At 48.0% G+C, this 19,966-nt stretch overlaps 1 protein-coding gene across 24 annotated transcripts in view; it reads right to left on the bottom strand.

The window, feature by feature from the left end:
* LOC149327674 (uncharacterized) overlaps positions 1 to 19,966 on the bottom strand; it is an 83,263-nt gene that overhangs the window by 3,437 nt on the left and 59,860 nt on the right. For 16 of the 24 annotated variants that reach the window (XM_089564122.1, XM_089564118.1, XM_089564119.1 and 13 more), the window contains 3 exons: positions 15,259 to 15,323; positions 15,138 to 15,192; positions 61 to 5,278 (listed from right to left, as the gene is read on the bottom strand). In XM_089564122.1, the coding sequence (XP_089420248.1) occupies positions 4,963 to 5,278; positions 15,138 to 15,192; positions 15,259 to 15,323 (436 nt within the window). In that variant the 3' untranslated portion in view covers positions 61 to 4,962. Of the gene's footprint in view, positions 1 to 60; positions 5,279 to 8,497; positions 8,555 to 11,314; positions 11,398 to 15,137; positions 15,193 to 15,258; positions 15,324 to 19,966 lie in introns of those variants that run through there. The other 8 variants (XM_089564138.1, XM_089564127.1, XM_089564117.1 and 5 more) reach the window with 8 other exon arrangements.

Raw genomic sequence — 19,966 nt, 5'->3', positions numbered from 1 at the left:
TCTGCTAGTGCATAAATAATATCCGCAATTCCCCCCCCCCCCCCCCCCCCCGGCCTTTCCTTCCGGACGCCCATGGCAGTGTGAGTCACTTTGTTTATGATTTTTTAACGAAGTATATACAATATGCAGAACGTGACACACACCTTGAGGCAAGTACAGCACTCTGGGGAAAAGAATTCCCTGCACAGTGCCATGCATGCTTCCCCACCACAGCGCGCAGCAGACACGGAGGACGAAAGAGAAGCCAGGCACGACAGGTGCTTGTTGCGTCTCCTTCGCTGTGGTGGAGCATCAATACTCGACCGACTTTCTCCACTCCCAGTGCCTGAACTGAATGGACATCAGCTGGTGCCAAACATCAGTTTTTCCACTCACCATCCAACCTGATGGGGATCAACATAACAGTGGTTTGAGAATGCAGTCACATGATGTCAAGAAGCCTTGAGAACAACCACATGGTCACCATACTTTGGGGAAAAAAAAATACACAAGATTGAAACAAGAAAATCAAAATTTTCCGTTCATTACTTTATTAACTGCTCACTTAAATAACTCCTTCAGAAATTAATCTTTATTCTATCATCAAAATAACAGCTCCGCAGATTTCCAGATGTAAGCAAAGCAATGCTTTGTTGTATGCCATGTCCTTGCATTTTGTCCATTTAGGCCTAATTCCATGCTTCATGACAACCAAGAACTGGTGCTACAACACTAAAAGAAGAGAATTGATAATTTGTTTTGTGAAAGCACCAGTGGGAAAAAAAAAAAAAAAAGCTTCTGAAACGAAATGCTCAGTGTTGCCTGCCATCACTGTCTTTGGATTGTGCCTACTTGCAATGTGTTATGTGCTTTATTTTCTGAACATGCGTCAATTAAAAACTGCATTTACAACAATACATACTGTGTTTCCTAATCAGCTGCTTCAGAACGAGTGTTCATCCTGAATGCAACTTACCTGGTTTGCTATATCTAGTGCGAGCAAACAGATTTCATGGGAATTTCTTATTAACAAATTCAAATCACCTTGCGACAGCAGCACACATGTATGGCCCTTGAAAAATTTTATAGCCGTTTAGATTGCTCATGTGGCCCAGGATCCCTGGCGAGAAAGAACTGAACAAAGCTAACTGATCAGGGCAGGATGACGAGGAATGCAGGAACAGGTTGCACTTGCTCAAGATATATGTCCAATCCTTCTGCGATATAAGGACCACCAATTCCCAACTGAGTTTGCATGGTATGGTAGACAAATAGCGGCACGCAGCTAGCAATACTTCACACTGCTGCATGCAAAACACCACTGTATGGGTAGGTGGCATGTTGGCTGCTCTCAGATTTTGTGTGCAGAAGAAACACTGGAGGGGCTCCAGGAAGAGCCTCACTACCTGAAACACGAAGCCTTCATAGAGAGACTGGAGACCTTTCGTCACGAGACCGTGCAGGCACCAGAGGCTATAATGGAAATAACATTCCGACAGACATCGCTTTGTGCCACACCAAGGCCTCGTAGAGCCCTGGGGTGGTATTCTCCCAGTGTCGCATTTTGTGCCATGTCCACTTTGCTCTTCGCTGATTGGCTCGAGCTGCGGCGACGGCGGATCCGCCTTCCTGCTACGTCATCGTGACGTCGCCTCCATTTACTACGCTTTGTCGAACAGCAGAATGCGCTGAAGCGGTTCGCGAGGGTGACGAACTAGGAAACTGATACTAGACGCCATGGATCCCACTCTCCTTGCTTGGTTTTTGAGCTGCAAAGAAGAGTGCCGTGTCCGCGGAAATCACGACTCGTTTGCCTTGACCGACGAATCTATTCGGCGGCATTACCGGCTGCCGAAGGGCACAGCACTGTGGCTACCGTCTGCTGAGCCAGGCTGCTGCTAGCCATGCGACCTTACTTTGCATGTCGTAAACAGACGACAAAGCAGACGTTGCCCACTGCAGTGCACACATTATGCTGCTTGAAATAAAAAATAATCATCTGTGCAATAATTAACAACTACTAATCAAAGATACGAAACTACTGCTGCTAGTAAATCACCAGTGGTTAATTTTCGCTCGTTTTCCGTTTCTTTGAACAACTGTACGCACATTTTTAGGCCCCGCCCTAATTTGACCTGTCACAAAAGGCGGCACTGGGAGAATACCACCCCTGGAGACAAGAGGGACGGCTGCTGAGGCACAGTCGTGACTCCTCCCACCGTGTTGCATTCCTCTGTGCAGCTGCTGTCCAGGAGAAGAATTGGCTGCCGAAAGTTTATTTCTCCACACTCATTGCAGTGGGAAAAGGGGGGGGGGGCTTGGAGTAGCACAGCAGTGCCCCATGAATACAACGACAGCAGTACCCCGTAAAAAGAAAGAAAGAAAAAGGACAACAGTGCAACCCTGACCGCAAAAGAGATGCCACATAAATAATAGGAACAATAGACAACACAATGCACCAAACCTATTTACAGTGATGCCACAGTGGACTCGAAAATGCACATGGCAGGTAATAACCGTTTCTTTGAGATGTCTGGTATACGAACATTATTTGCTGCCAATATGTTAAGGTGATTTCCTAGGTTATAGGATAAGGACTGTTTAAGATGTAAAGTACGGCAAAAGGGTAGAAGCCAAGGTAAAAGACATCGGGTACTGTACACTGGTGCGTACTGATGTAGATTAAAGGCTGCGAGGAACAGTTGATTATCATTTGTTTTAACTGCATTTTTGTATGCACATAAAATATGAACGGGTGCAATGTATCAACAGCCCGGAGCTAGACACCTGGCACTGTTGCCCACGCTTCTTTCTTCCCCTGAAGGCAGTGAAGAGGTGCACAGGCTATGCACGTGAGCCAGCTGCCAGAATCTCCTCTCGGGAGATGGGAAGCCCGAGCCACAGGGCAGTATTGCTAATCCTCGCAACGGTTGTGGAAGCGCAACAGTCTCTCATTTCATCTCGTTCCTTTTTCCCTTCCTTAGAGGCCCGAGGGCACAAGGGGGGAGCAAAGCCACGATTGGTACCAACGAGGACAAGAACGAGAAAGAAAAAAAAAATAACAGTGAAAAGGAATAAGAATGTACAGCAGCACCGAAAAGGTGATGCAATATGTAACAAGCAAAAAAAAAAAAATGAACACACGAGTAAACACAGGCTAAGGAACGGAAAAAAGCAAGGACAATTGTCTGTATCAAGCACAACACATAATTGAAAAGATTGCTCTCACGAAAAATGGTCCTTTAGTATTTCACGGAATGATTTGCGATTAGTGCATGATACAATGGTGTTTGGCAGGGCTATTGCGTGCGGGAAGAAAGAAGAACTGAGTGCTGACGTGCGACAATTGATGCGAGCGATGCTATGATTGTGGGAGGCCCGTGTACTGTCAGTGCACGTTAAAGAACCCCAGGTGGTCGAAATTTCCGGAGCCCTCCACTACGGCGTCTCTCATAGCCTTAGTCGCTTTGGGACGTTAAACCCCATCAACCAACCAACCAACCTATGATTGTGGTTCGAGCGGCTAGACGTCCCGTGGGGGGGGTTCTAGTTTTGCGTGGCGTGAGCGCGGATGATAACAGAAATGATGCACAAGACAGAGGCGAGATATGATGCGGCGTGACACGAGCGATGGAATGGAGACTGACTGTTTCAGTGCAGTGATGCTGGTTAATGACATGATGAGGTTAATGACATCACTTTCAGCACAGTGTTCCCTGCCTGACTAATAAGAATATCGTTATGGACCACTGGGTTGTGGACAGTTTGTTATGTACATCATCATCAGCCTGACTATGCTGAAAAATGTTACACAAAACTGATGATGATGGTGAGGTGAATTTCAGTGGCGGCCCAAGGGCATCTGCGGCCATAGAGTGCCGTGGCACGAGGTTTTTCTTCCCTCTCCTCAGGGGTGGGTGGGGGACCCACTCCCCAAGCATTTCACCCGCAATAAGCCGAGAGCTCCAGGCCGGGGGCAAGCTTGTGCCCCACTGTGTACCACCCGCACGCGAGGCGCATGCTACAGTTGCCGGAGATTGTTAGCACCCTCCGCTGTGTCACAGGCCTGGCCACCACCCTGGTCAGACCTGAAGAGACGACCTTTTGTTGAACCCTTGACTACCCCTTTAAGGGACAATGGGACATGTACGTCTCCACTTTGTTCTTCATACTGAAGGGCTCGTAAGAGGCAGTAGGATGCAGAAGTCCGATTTATGCTGGGCTACCACCTATCTTAAGGTTTCGAAACTTTCATGAAAATGATTTCAGCCGCATCCACTGAATGAGGTAGTGAGTCGAAACCAAGTAAGTCTCACAATTGCAGCACGCGTAAGAAAAATCATTGCATCATTCCGCAAACCCAAACAAATTACGGACAGTAGAGCACTAGTTACACCTTGCCTCTTATAAACACAACTGATTAGTTACAGTATGCAGATAACGTTTTTTTTTTTACCTCACTGAGAGTGCATTTCTGTAAAAATGTTTTCCACACTGCGTGTATGTTTTTTCTTCTTTGCCGCAATTGTACATCCCCTTTTCTACAGTCTTTAGTTGAACATTATATGAAAGTGCCATTTCGCCCTGTTGTTTCTGTTAAAAATATTTTTCATTGCATAGTCCACTCTTACGCCGAAGTTACCAAGTTTTTGTACGGGGTGCAGCCCCTCGTCAAGCCTTTAATAGGCTTTTTGGCTGCGCCCCTAGCATCTTTCTGATGTTGAAATAAAGGTTACTCACTTACTTACCTTGGAACTTCGTTCTTTCTTTTTTTTTGGCACCACACCACCCGTAACTAAACATTCAGAGCCAACAGCAGCAAGAAATGAGGGGGAAAAAATGGACAAAAATGGCTGGCATGCTGGATGAAGCTTGGATCATCAGCAAAGAACACAACCCGGTGAAAGTTGTACAAAGGCATACATACCATTGCTGTTCCATGACAATAAAAGTAGTGCAAACAAGCCAACAATTACAAGTTCATTAAGTGGCTTGTGGAAACAGTGTGTGGAAACCCATGCAGTCAATGGGACAAATAAGTCCCACTTTTTTTCCTGAACTATTCTTACTAAAATTGTGATATTTGTTGAGAACTGTTTCTGTGCACTGCATCTGCCCAAGTAATAAAGAGCTATAGCAGTCTTTACTCTCGGACAGCGTGCTTGCCGATAAAAAAAAGTGGAGGAGATTCTTTTTACAGACAACCACACAACTGTTCTTTATCTCCACCACATTCAACACACTGGCAATGCTGGAGGTCAGTGCATGGCTTCTGCTGCTTGGTCCGTGCACAGTCCACCTGCAGCAGAAGGTGATTGAGAAGGTGAAAAAACGAAGGCAAGAAAGGCACCAAAAAGACAACAAAACGTAGACACCACCACAAAAATTCAATCAGTTTTCTGTGCATTGCACAGTACGTCATGCCAATTTTTTTAACGCAATAATGTGAGCAAAAAATCAGAATTGTGCCACCTGCCCCCCACCCCCCTCCCCCCCCCCTGCCCGCCCGCCCGCCCGGCTTGTGAGCAAACTGTCCACCGTGGCAGCTGAAATATGGGCTGGTTGCAGGAGAGCAGCTGAGGTTGTACAAGCCCCGCCATGTTTGAAGCAGCCACTGGCCGGGGCATCATTTAACCGCCGCACCAGGCCGCTGAAGGGACTCATTAATGACACTATATCATGTCACATACACTCCAGGCGAAGCTAAAGTGTCCTCTCAACTTTCCACAAAAAGGATGAGAAACTGCATGACCACATAATCTGGGCCTCTCTGATGAATAACCTGGGCTGCAAAATTTCCCAAGCGATGAAACAGCACAAACGAACAAAAAAAACAAATACTAGAACAAAGTGCATTTCTTGAAGACGCTGGTGCTAACAAATGGCAAGCCTAGCAATGTCTGTGCCTTTTCTAGTGATCTCATGTAGGCCGTTTACTTATTTATTTGTTTGTTGTTCCTCAAAGGTCCCTTTCGGGACATTACATGAGGGGTGGGGACAACACAGCAAAAATATTATACATTAATACAAAATGGACAAAATATACGTTGATGAATAGGCTTCCTCGATGGTGGTCTTGAAGAGTCGATGATTCATGATGGTGGCCACTTCAGCAGAGAGGTCATTCCAGTCACGGGCGGTCTTTAGGAAAAACGACTGCTATGTGCACATTCAGGGTAGACAGCATTCGGGTGGTTATGGCGGGAAATGCGATGCACACGTGGAATTAATCGGTTGGCTTCTGGAAAGTGGTGAAAGAACTTGTGAAATAAGCAGAGACGTGCTGTGTTCCGACGAGTGACTAGCGTAGGCAATTGCAATCGTGATTTCAGCGCTGAGATGCTGGTATGATAGGAGTAGTCAGATGAGGTGAACCTGGCGGCATGATTCTGAACTGACTCAATGGTATTAATTAGGTTAGTTGCTGTGACACCGGCCCCCTCTCTTGATAGTTAAGGTAACTAACAACTTTGGTTGGTTGGTTTATGGGGTTTAACGTCCCAAAGCGACTAAGGCTATGGGAGATGCCGTAGTGGAGGGCTCTGGAAATTTCGACCACCTGGGGTTCTTTAACGTGCACTGACATCGCACAGTACACGGGCCTCTGGAATTTCTCCTCCAAAGAAATTCAAGCCGCCGCGGCCGGGATCGAACCCGCGTCGTTTGGGTCAGCAGCCGAGCACCATAACCACCGAGCCACCGTGGCGGCTTACTAACAACTTTCAAAAAAGGGAGAGTTGCAGGGCGTGCCCCTCCTCGAGACTGGCCGTGGGAGGGTGCATCGCGGGAAAGCAGACCAAAGGGGAAGACAAACTTCCGGCCAGGGCCTGCATGGGTGCTCAGGGAGTGTGTTCATTGGCAGACGAATGGATGCACCATCATGGTCATCTCCGGCAGGCGAACCTGTTGTCCCAGGTTCAACCAACCGTCGAGCACAGTCATGGACGCTGACGTGCCAAGTCCCGACACATGCAACCCAGCCTGATCTGTCAGGCTACAGGTGTAAAATCTCCTGTCCCGGGATTCCAACTGAGGAACCAAGGCAGCCAAGGGCTACAGAAGCTGTAGCGTCCCCTCGTCAGACACCCACCTCGCTGGTTGCAACAAACGGCGCGACAGCGACAATGAAGTATTTCCGATTCCCTGCCAGCAAAGCATACGAGGCAATGCAACTATTTCTCCTCACAACGAACAACTTTCAGAGCAAGGTCCCACTTGAACAAAATGCTTTTTTTTTTTTGGTGCAGACACGTATCCCCGTGTATCTTATTAGGTTTCACCAAAAATGGCTGCCAAAGACAGTTTGCCCTTTCACTCGTACAGCTGACATTTCCTGCGGGATTGGAATTAATGTGCAGACATGTGCATGCCTAGATGCGATGCGGTGAATGACTGCTTGTGACGATTTTACCAATGGCTTGGACTTTGCCCTTGCGAAACCGTGGCTTTTTGGCTCGCTTCGCTGATGAAGGCATAGCGAAAGCGTTCATTTCAATGCAAAGCTGTCGTGTCGATGGAAAGTGGTGAAAACAAACGTTTTATGAAAAGCGGTGGCTAGTTCCAAAGCTTCAGTTCTGGAGAACGTTAGGCCTGGTGACACCGAGCAGGCAACAACCCACAGCCGCCTGTCATGCCAGCTTAGGGTGCACGCTAGTCTCACTTTTGCAGCGCATGCCAGTGTCACGGTTACATTTTTTTTTCTTTTTCCCAGTCTGTATGCACCCCGGCATTGACAGGCACTGCGTGTGATGGTGGCTCCAGGCGGATTGCACAAAAAAGACAAAGAAGAAGACGCCAACACAGGAACACTTCACCGGTTTCCTTGCAGTGCGCATCGCGAAATGATTTCCAAGACCAACTGGCGATTTCAAGGGGCCTGTGACCAGTGCGCAGCGACGCCTCGACTGCTGTTGCAAGTACATCGGTTCACCTACTAGCCTCGTGCTTTGCCGAAAAAGTGCATTTTTACTGAAGGGCTAGATCTGCATCTGGGATGTGAATAATTTAACAGAACTTCTGTTCGTGCTAGGTGGTGCATGGCCTATTTTGAAATGAATTTAAGCACACACGAAGAGGAAACACACAGGACATTCATCTGATTTATTCCCAGGGAAGAGAGCAAAAATGTATACACAAAAGGAGACATGCCCAGTGAAGAAACACATCGTCAGTTCACAATGCGCGCTCGAGATGCCTGTACTCTGCGTGCAAAAGATTGACACACAGTCATGCCCCCTCTTGCTTCTAATAGTTCACGTGCCATCCTCTCACCGCCTCTGCCAAGTATCTTAATCTCCTTCAGCCGCGGCTTGCACGCTCTGCAGTTTGCACAATGCTCTGCCAAATGTGTCCCTCCGCCTGCGAATGAATCAGATGGAGCAACAGCGCCTGTGTTTCCTCCTCGTGTGCTTTGCTTAAATTCATTTCGGAATAAGATGTGAATAAGTTTCCTGCTGGACAGAAAGCGAGTTGTGGGCGGAGAGGTCGGCCCCACGCTCCCCTCAGGGGGGCCACCCACCCGTGGCGGAGAGGACAATGCTCCACGGCCCGGACTGCAGCCGTGCCAGAGACTGCCCTGCAATGCAGAGAGAAACAGCACTGGGTGGCGGGGAGCACTCTCAACAACGCGTCTGCCTCCTTAGTGGAGCCCAAGGGTCCCAGAAATGTAGTCACAACTGAGCTGGTGGCCTTAGATCTTACAGAGACTGGAATGTCATTGGGTCATTTCTTACGCAGCTTTAGTGAACTTTCTTGTTGCATTTTGTTGCTCTTATTTACATGAACTGATGGCCAGAGAGTTCCCATACCCGATGACGTTCTCTAAAGGCATGTCATCCCGAGACACTATGTCGAGAGTAAGAGGTCGCAGTATCTGACCCTGCAACTCGTTAAGCTAATTGTAAATTGCTATTTATATGTGGCCTAAACAAAAAAAAATAAGAAAGTCATCAGGTATGGGAATTTGCTGGATATCAATTCATGTAATTAAAAGCAACAAAATGCAACGAGAAAGTTCACTAAACCTGAGTGACAAATTACCAAATTACACTCTACTAATTCAAGATAACTTTTGATCTAATACCACCAGCTCAATAGTGATTCCATTTTTGGAACCAGGAGAGAGAAACACATCTGTGTGCAAAATTTCATGAGATTCTAACCACAAATAAAAAGGTCAGTTTTAACAAAGGCCCTCGTCCCCACTTAATATATAAAAACAAGTCATCACTGAGGACGATATACAGTATGCTCTCTTAGTAGATGTTGCCAGCCTCAAATGTTTCTGCATAAAAAATCTCACGCGGGGCTTGTCTTGCATACCATTTTTCTGCCCTTCCACTGTCTGTACCTATTCAAGGCAGAAGTAAAGAATTTGATTTGACTTGATTTACGGACACTGCAGCTGAGCACTAAGTCCAGTTAGAAGAGCACATGTCCCAGCTTGAGAAGGAGCAGGGAACCAGTCACTTGTGCAAAACACCTAGAAGACAGTGTGCTCAGTGCAATAGTGAAGACGCACTACCTGATGAGGAGAGGCCTCAGCAAGGACCTCGCACCAGATAATAGTTTCTTTGTCTGCAGGCACTGATCCCTGTCAGCATTCGCCTAGTGAAGTGCTCTAGCTGAGGGTTCTCCCGTGCAAATACTTCATCCATAGTATAACAAATGGGAAAATGCATCATTTTAACAATGGGAGATGCGTGTGTGTTTGCAAACAAAAACCTTGTCATCATCATCATCATCAGCCTCCTGACTACACCCACTGCAGGGCAAAGGCCTCTCCCACGTCTCTCCAACTAACCCTGTTTTTCGCCAACTGACCGCAAATTGCCACGGTGAATGGAGGGCATCTCCTTTGTGACCGAGACCGCTACCCCCACATGCTCCAAGGGTGTCTGGGAACTTAGGCTTAAAAGTGTGACAAGTGGTGTCACATGCACAGTAAACAAACTACAATCATCATCATCATCAGCCTGACTACGCCCACTGCAGGGCCTCTCCCATGTCTCTCCAATTAACCCAGTCCTGCGCCAGCTGCGGCCACCGTATCCCGCAAACTTCTTAATCTCGTCCGCCCACCTAACTTTCTGCCGTCCCCTGCTACGCATGCCTTCGCTTGGGATCCACTCCGTTACCCTTAAGGACCAGCGGTTGTCTTGCCTTCGCATTACATGCCCTGCCCAGGCCCATTTCTTCCTCTTGATCTCAAATAGGATATCATTAGCCCGCGTTTGTTCCCTCACCCACTCCGCCCGCTTCCGATCTCTTTACATTACACCTACCATTTCTCTTTCCATAGCTCGCTGCGTTGTCCTTAACTTAAGCTGAACCCTCTCTGTTAGCCTCCATGTTTTTGTGCAAAGTACAATAGATCAGCAGAAACGTCCATGGAAACTTAAAACACGTCAAAGGATTTCAGCATATCTTTCAAGTTAACCAAATCTTCTATTCATTACAGCAGCATGGGGAAGGCCATTCCAATCTTTTGCAGTTTGGATGAAGAAAGACTGCACAAATGTTTCTGTTTTTCGGCAATGGTATGATGATACCTGTTGCTTGTTTTTGAGACAAGCTGGAAACGAGCAGTGCTTTGTGACATAGGTGCTCTGAGCGTGAACACACAACTGGTAGCAAGCTTCGTGGCAATGGTGTCTAAAAGGGTGAAAGGTACTTTCTGCATCCATTCTGCATGCTTGGCTTGTTGTTCCAGACTTGGGTGTGTGTGTGTGTGTGAGGAATGTGAAGGGGTTATCTGCTCTAGCTGACAGGGCCCTCAAGATGACAATGAGTATATCCCTTTCAGGCGCCTTGTGCACAATCGTGTATACAGCAAACTTACAGCTTTTTCTGAGAAAATGTAGCACTTAGCAGTGATTTCATTTTTTAAGTCAAATTGAGCACCCTTCTTGTTGCTGATAAGTTCTTTTTTGGAACCATGTAGCGAACGCAGTAAGTAATATTTCACACAACAGCGACCTAGGTAGCACTTTGTCAGCCGTTTTTGTGCAGACAGATTTTGCCGCGAGTAAAAACATCAACTATTATTGCTCAATTTCGAGCGTGATGTGCATATTCGAAGCAGAAAGTGATTCCAGGATCCCTAGGGCGTTTACCTGACACACGAGAACACTTTGATGGTACTATTTCTAACAAATCTGACACTTTTACGGAATTCTCCACATCGTAGTAACAACTGAGCTGCTGGTCCTTCACGCTCGAAAACTAACAAACTCCCTTTCTGGAGGCCTGAACGTACTACTTGGGTGAACAAATAATTGATTTCGGTGAAAACAAAAAAATGGCGCCTCAAAGGGCTACACAGAGGACTGCTCACCCCGGATGGCGGCATTGTTGGTCATCCAGTGGCGAGCGCCCAGGGGCTGCGACCACCAGGGGGGCAGCCAGCCGACAGGATGCCTGCCCCGGGGAAGGGAGGGAGAGAAGCACGCGGTCGTCGTGACACCAATTCTATGGCAGCCACCTGAACACTTATTCAAGACGGCACACAGGTGGAGCTACCGTAAAAACCGTAATATAGGTCGAATTTTTTTTCAAAAAACCATGGCAAAAAGTCAGCCCCCGTCTTATTGGCAGAAAAACTGCGGAAGTCTTGCAACAATGGGCGGCTGAAGTCAACCGCTCCCATCACCATCGCCACCAGCAGTAGTGCGGTATGGCACAGCCAGTTTGCGTTTCCGCTGTCACAAATTGATTTTGGCTTGTGGCTGGGTGTTGTCGGCGTGGAAGTCTCTCCCCGCAGGGATGGTGCGCAAGTCTTTTGGAGAATGCAGCATAAGCAATGCGCCAGACAGCACAGACGATGATGCCCTATGGGGCAGCGAGAGGCAATTGCCATCCGACTCGAGTTCGGAGGACTCTGATGGCTCGGAGTAACGCTTGTGCACTTCGTGCCCTTCTCTGTGCTGCACACCCGGCCAATTCTTGAACACTGTTTGCCAGCACCTTGTCACGGAGCGGCGAAAGCAGCGAGAGTCAGCACACATGTACACATGTCCGTAATCGCGCTTGCTTCACCGCTCAGCACCGTCAATAAGGTGCAGAGAAGCACGCGGGTCGATGGTCGCTGATACTGTTAAAGAATTGGATGGGTGCACAATGACAATAAATACTGTCACCATTGTGCAACTGATTGAGTCGCATTTGTTTCAAGGTAAGAGTGTCTTTCCATACTTCTGCCATTGAAAAAGATTTTTCTTTTTTTCAGACTTGGTTAGTTGTGGGGCCAACCTGGTACTATGGTTTTCACGGTACTCTGATGGAGGAATAAATCCCTTCGTGTGCAGACACCAGTGGGTTGATGTGATCCCACCGGATGACACAGAAGGTGGCTGAGGGCAGAAGATGAACCATAAACAGCTCCCGCCATAATACCTTATCTACAGAAAAAAAACAAAAACAAAACCATTACTGCACTTGGACTCGATCGTAATGCGCACCCGTTTTTGACGGTCAGGAAAAAAAGTCTCTTCAGCTGTAAAGTGCACTACATCTTCATGCTACCTGCACAAAGAGCCAGGGATAGGGCATCCCACACAGCTCTGCCTGCTTTGCTGGCCTGTGGGCCATTTTGGTTTGGGGGTTTGACGTCCCAAAGCGACTGAGGCCACGAGAGACGCCGTAGTGGAGGGCTCCGGAAATTTCTACCAACTGGGGTTCTTTAACGGGCACTGACATCGCACAGCACACGGGCCTCTGGAATTTCTCCCCCAAAGAAATTCCAGCCGCCGCGGCCAGGATCGAACCCGCGTATTTTGGGTCAGCAGCCGAGCACCATAACCACGGAGCCACCGCGGCGGCCTTGGGCCATTTTCAATAACGAATCGGACAGCCACCCTTGCTGAAGGCTGGTGCGAAGCTCAGGTAAACAAGCATAAGCAGTGGGACTGTTCTTGGAGGCCATCCATTTTTCGCCATGCCTGTCATCACGTCAGGGTGCACAACTCTGCAGCCTGCAATCCAACCATATGACTTACTGTATACAGGCTTACGTTTAACGCATACTTAAATCAAATAATCACATTACAAACAAGAGCCCTTCGTATTATAACACATAGTAACCACACAGATAGATTAAAAGAACGTCTTGCTGGGCAAGTTGGTAACTGTCCATCTTTGGTTACAGGCGCGAAAAAAGACACAACACAAGGCAGAAAGACGGGACGAAGCGCCACCCACAACTGATTTATTTGAAGGCAACATGCACAAATATATGCCGTCTTACATGCAAGGAATTAGAGCGAATGGGTGAAAAAATCGTTCTCAGCCTTGTAAAAAGATATGGATGTGTCGCTTTGTACAAGGCTGAGAACGATTTTCTCACCCGTTCGCTATCATATCAATCAGTTGTGGGTGGCGCTTCGTCCCGTCTCTCTGCCCTGTCTTTTTTTCGCGCCTGTAACCAAAGATGCACACACTCGTTCGTGGCCTCTGCAGGGCTTCAAGCTGGCTTGTGCGGCCATACACGTGCTAAGGTACAACATCCCCTTACCGCCACCTATTTCCGTTTATCCATCTCGTCCAATTAGAAATTTTTTCAATAGCCATTTTACCTTCCACTTGTCAACAATGTGTACATTATTGCCCATGCCAGTGCCATAATTTGGAACCAACTACCTGCTAACTCAAAAACAGGTCAGTTTCCAATCGCCGAAATAAAAAATTGCTCCCAAAGCAACCAAAAGTCAACTCCATTATAAAACAGTGTTTTTCGTACATGCATATCAGATTTTGTCCTAGTAACTATTTATAATTTCTTGAGTATTTCGCTTTTCTTTGTATTTAACTACTGCATCGCTGTTGCACACAAATTTGATGCATAATACTGAGTTGTCTTGCTAGAATTATTTTTGCATTTCCTGCATGGGACCCAAGTCTAGCCGAGAAGGTTAAAGCCTCAGATGATTCGCACGTACCTTTTTTTTACCAGCCGTGTGAATAAAGCAGATTTGATTTGAATTTGGATCTCAGTAGGGCTGTTTTCATGATCGCTTGCCTGGGCATGGTCTCCCTTCGTGAAGCTGTTTGTGAGCCTCCAAAGGCACAGACTTACTTGGGCCTGTGCTGGTTGTTAACATTATTTGGACTTGATGATCTTTTTGGAAGAAACCCAAAGCAATCAATTTGCGAATCAGTTGCTAGATCCTTCAAAGATCTGCCCTGTACGGCCTCGGAGTTTAATGTCTCGCAGGTCTCCGGGAAGTTTCCTCTATCCAACTGTTAGGTTCCACGGTCATCATCACCATCATCGGCCCGACTACACCAACTGCCGGGCCTCTCCCATGTCTCTCCACCCTATCCCCGCAAACTTCTTCAAACTTCTTCAGAATGCGTTCTCGTAATCAATGAAGGCCGTACACAGGGGTTGGTTATACTGTGCGCATTCCTTCTCTACCACCTGACTGATAGTGTGAATGTGGTCTATTGTGGAGTATCCTTCATGAAAGCCTGCCTGATCATTGGGTGGATTGAAGTCTAGGGTTCTATTAGTGATGGTCTTAGTAAACGCCTCGCTGTCAACGATCGGTCTGGTATTGAGATCAGCTAAACCTTGTGCTCCCCTAAGCCTACCGACTGTTGCGCCAGAGAAAATCGAAAAAAATTGCCTCGGCCTAACCACCCGCTCGTTCAAAAGGGCTCAAAATTTGCACAAAGGTAGCCCTGCAGTGGGCGTGGTCAGGGTGGTGATGACGACGATGGCGCTAGGCCTGCCGCCATTAAAAATCATTCCAACACCATCCATAATGTAGTCCTGTCTTCATTGGCTTGTTGTCAGGTCACACTATTACGTTTGGGTTGAGTGCTTGCCTGATTTGGTCAAAATTAATCGGAAATCTTTGTCTGTGCAGACGGCAAACCAAAACTGCGAGCAGCCGCCAGCAGCGCCCTCCAGATGAACAAGCACGCACTCCACCGGGCAAGGAGGGCCTGGGGGCCCTCGTTACTACCGTGGGCACAGATGGCGCTACAGGCACGACTGCTGTGAAAGTTTGAGATGTTCGATTAAATGGAAAATCAATCAATCAATCAATCAAACAACCATGAGGTTCAGCGATGTCAGAGTAATTGGGGCTCGTGCACCCTGATGGGCCACATTCACCCTATCTAGGCGTCAGTGGTGGAGAACAAGCGAACCCTACCCGGTGTAGTCTGGTGCCCTGTTGAGGCTGCCCACCGTGGCCACCTGGTGGCAACCTGCAGCAGCAGAGCAGGTGGCTCAGGGGCTACCACCCCTGTCTGGTGGTGGTGGCCTACCCTCACCTGTGGCCAGATCCCACTGGAGGAGCACGGAGGCCGAGTAGCAGCCGCCGCCCACCGTCCTCCTCCTGCACACAGCCAACCCCCCCCTCCTCTGCACAAAGCTGGGCTGGTTGAAAGGTTGGCGCACAAGACTCGGACACAGACGGAGACGGGACAAGCGCTAAACATCAACTGAAGATTTACTACCACAAACAGGTACTTAAAAACACTTCAGTGGCACATGCCCACACTGGGTTAGAACGAGCACAAACTAATCAAAATGTGGACAACATGGACTACTTTTGCCTCGGCGTAGCGGGTCAGGTAGTCGGTCGCTATAATGATCCACTTATTTCCAGATGTTGATTTCGGAAAAGGGCCAAGCAAGTCCATGCCGATCTGCTGAAAGGGCCTTGAGGGGGTTCAATGGGGTTCAGAAATCCTGCTGGTCGGGTTGGAGGGGTCTTTCGTCGCTGACAATCTCGGCAGGTTTTCACATAATGTGCGACATCAGCAGACAGTCGGGGCCAGTAATACTTGTCTTGGATGCAGCGGAGGGTGCGAGAAAACCCGAGATGTCCAGCTGTCGGCTCGTCGTGTGAGGCCTGAAGAACTTCTCCGCGCAGACTTCCAGGTACAACAAGGAGGTAGGCTGTCTTGTTCGCTGCAAAGTTTTTCTTCATGAGGACATCGTTCTGTAAACAGAGTGAAGACAATCCTCGCTTGAAAGAGGCTGGGGGTGAAGAAACCTTGTCTTCCAAGTATTTGATGACGCATTTTATGTTGGGGCCCGAGCATTGCTGTTGTGCAAAAGAGCTGGAGCTGATTGGGTCCCAGGAACGCGTTCTCATCGTCGTCCGGCGGCGGTGCATCTACAGGGGCTCGTGACAGGCAGTCGGCGTCAGAGTGCTTGCGTCCGGACTTGGAAGCGACGGTTACATCAAACTCCTGGAGCCGCAGGCTCCATCGAGCGAGGCGGCCGGAGGAGTCCATCAAACTGGCGAGCCAGCACAGTGCGTGGTGATCTCTGAGAACCTTGAACGGTCGTCCGTACAGGTAGGAGCGGAATTTCGACGTAGCCCAGATGATGGCAAGGCACTCCTTCTCAGTTGTCGAATAATTAGCTTCGGCTTTGGACAGGGAACGGCTAGCGTACGCGATGACCTTCTCCACTCCGTCAATTTTCTGAGCGAGGACAGCGCCTAGGCCCACACTACTTGCGTCGGTATGAATTTCAGTCTCGGCGTTTTCATCGAAGTGCGCGAGGATCGGTGGGGACTGTAAACGACGCTGAAGTTCCTTGAAGGCTTCCACTTGCGGCGCTTCCCATTTAAATGGCACGTCTGCATTTGTCAGGAGGGCCAGTGGCTTGGCAATGCGCGAAAAGTTCTTGACAAACCGTCGGTAATACGCGCACAGTCCGAGGAATCTGCGCACAGCTTTCTTATCGGCCAGTGGTGGAAACACTGCGATAGCAGCGGTTTTCTGCGGGTCTGGGCGTACTCCCTCCTTGCTAACAATGTGGCCCAGAAACAGCAGCTCTTCATAGGCAAAGTGGCACTTCTCTGCTTTCGAGGGTAGGCCGGATGATCTGATTGGGTCTAGTACTGTTTGAAGCCGTTTTACGTGTTCCTGAAAGTTCGAGGCGAAGACAACGACGTCATCTAAATATACCAGACAAATCTGCCACTTCAGGCCTGCCAGCACTGTATTCCGCACCAGCCACATTTCAGCAAGTAAGGGATAAAGACCAAACGGCATCACCTTGAACTTGAAGAGGCCATCTGGAGTGTTGAATGCGGTCTTCTCGCGATCTCTTTCATCGACCTCAATTTGCCAGTAGCCGCTCTTAAGGTCCATCGATGAGAAATACCTGGCGTTGCAGAGCCGGTCCAGTGTGTCGTCGATGCGAGGGAGGGGGTAGACGTTCTTCTTTGTGATTTTGTTCAAGCGGCGGTAATCAACGCAGAATCGAAGTGCACCGTCTTTCTTTCTCACTAGAACAACAGGTGCCGCCCAGGGGCTCTTTGAAGGCTGAATAACGTCGTCGCACAGCATTTATTCCACTTGGTCCCGGATGGCTTGTCGTTCTCGCGGCGACACTCTGTAGGGGCTCTGGTGGAGAGGTCGGGCGTGCTGGTCGGTTACAATGCGATGCTTGGCAATCGGCGTTTGTCGGACCTTCAGCGATGATGAGAAGCACTCGCTGTAGCTTCGAAGGAGATGGCGGATCTGGTCTTGTCTGTTCCGGCGCAGGGCTGGGTTTATGTCGAAAGTGGGCGAATTCTCTTGGTCAGACGAATCTTCTTTGGATGGGTCGGAGAGCGCAAAGAAGTCTCGTGCGTCGGATATTTCCTCAAGGAATGCAATCGTCATTCCTCTGCTAACGTGCCGGTATTCTTTGCTGAAGTTAGTCAGCAGTACTTCGGCTTGTCCTTTGCGGAAATGTGCGATGCCTCTGGCGATGCCGATTCCTCTTGGCAGCTCATGCAATCTGTTCTACGGGTAGCTCATTGACGAGACGCACTGCAGCCGAGGAAATCTAAGGGTGGCTCACCGGTGGGCCGTGATGCATATGAATTAAAGCTCAAGAAGTGGTAGGGTTTTAATGTAGTTAAATCGAGTAAATGTGCGAAACCACATGTTTATCCTGGTTGGTTCAAGGTTTTGCTTTGCTGGGTTGTCGGCGCGTCTGGTGACGATATCAGACTTGGGTTCATCATCATTACTTCGCCAGTTGCGGCCACCCTATCTCCTCTAATTTCTTAATCTCATCTGCCCACCTAACTTTCTGCCGCCCCCTGCTACGCTTGCCTTCTCTTGGAATCCACTCCGTTACCCTTAAGGACCAGTGGTTATCTTGCCTTCGCATTGCATGCCCTGCCCAGGCCCACTTCTTCCTCTTGATTTCAACCAGGATGCCATTAACAAGCGTTTGTTCCCTCACCCACTCTGCCCTCTTCTGATCTCTTAACGTTACACCCATCATTTTTCTTTCCATAGCTCGCTGCGTTGTCCTTAATTCGCGTTAAGCTGATCCGATCTGTTTATCTATTTATTTATTTATTTCGTTACTATCAGGGCCGTTGAGGCGTTACAGGTAGGAGTGGTAAGTATACTTGTACAAATAAAACACAATAAGGAGAGTAGTTGGCACAGGTGATGAAGAAGAGCGGATCCAAAAACTTCTGGTTCAGAGATGGAGGCGATGCTGGCGGGCAGGTGGTTCCAGTCGGAGCTGGTCTTGGGGCCAGGAAAGAAACTGGTTAGTTCTGCAACTTGGAACACTCACTTTGAGGCGGTGGTCAATGCGAGATGATGCATAACTCGGAACAGCGAAAAGACCTTGTTTTAGCGATTGATTAGTGTAATATATTTTTTGGAAAGTGAAAAGTCTAGAAAGATGACACCGGAGTGAAAGATCTGGAAGGTCTAGAGTTCTCTTCATGTGTGTGGCGCTAGAGAAACGCGAGTAGTTAGACAAAATAATACGGGCTGAACGATTCTGAATTGATTCTAAAGTGTTAATCAGTGACTTAATGTTAGGGTCCCATACAGAAGACACATATTCTATTTTAGATCGGACGACCGTTTTGTACAGTAGTAGTTTTAAACTAACCGGAGCAAGTGAAAAGTTACGGTGAAAAAAACCAAGCATGCGATTAGCATTGTTAGTTATGTGTTCGATATGCGTTTTCCATGAGAGGTCATTGGTAATGTATACGCCAAGGTACTTATATGCAGAAACAAAAGCTAAGGGGGAGTCATTTAGAATATATGGATGCGGGTTAGCTTTGTAAGGCATTCGTGTTACTTTCACTGCTTTACATTTAGATACATTAAGCTTCATTAGCCAAGTGTGGCACCAAGCAGAAATGTTATTAATGTCAGACTGAAGAGCCAAGGTATCGGATGGGCTGGAAATTTCTCTGTATATTACACAGTCGTCAGCGAACAACCTGATAGATGATGTTATGAGATCAGGAAGGTCACTAATACAGATTAGGAAAAGCAGAGGTCCTAGAACAGATCCTTGAGGAACGCCCGATGTTACTGAAGAAAGATCAGAATCATGGTCATTAACATACCGAGTACGAGCGGCCAAAAAACATTCAGTCCATTTCAATACATCTGCTGAGTTTGAGAAGCAGAAGAGACACGATCTGTTGGTGCGTTGCAGTTCAACACGACTGGCTGCAGCGACAGCACAGCCAGCGAAGCTGATCTGTTGGCGCTCCCGCGGGTTTGAAACCGAGTCACGGCAGTATTTATTTTATTTCTGCTGGTGCCCCAAGGTCGGGGACACCACAAGGTGGGTTTGAGCGCGTTAAGTAGTGCTTTTGTACCTAAAAATTTCTGCTGGAGTCAAAATGCTCGTAAAATTTTGCAAACTGTTGACGTTATATTTGTCTCATTTCTCCTTTATACATGAGCATTGTTAAGAAAATCGGTGTTCAGGGCACTCCTGCGCGGATGAGGAAAGGTGGAACCTATAGGAGAGGAGAAATTCAAGCCAGCCTGTGCCACCATTATTGCAAGTAAACCGAAACAGTTTTGGTATGATTCCAATGCAGCATCCACTTAATCACCGAGTCCTTTTTGGCGTTTAAGCACAGTTTACAGCTGTACTAAGAGGGTTTTAGTGGGGCTAGTTGTAGTCAACAGGGTCACACACAATTGCGCTTTTGAAAGAGACCTGGTACAACACAGGGACGACACAAACTCTGGT

Source organism: Amblyomma mixtum, chromosome 10 (assembly GCF_055824585.1).
Source record: "Amblyomma mixtum isolate Tamu chromosome 10, ASM5582458v1, whole genome shotgun sequence".
Taxonomy (NCBI): Eukaryota; Metazoa; Arthropoda; class Arachnida; order Ixodida; family Ixodidae; genus Amblyomma; species Amblyomma mixtum.
Note: the sequence above shows the minus strand (reverse complement) of the source record. Positions and strands in the feature narration are given on the sequence as shown.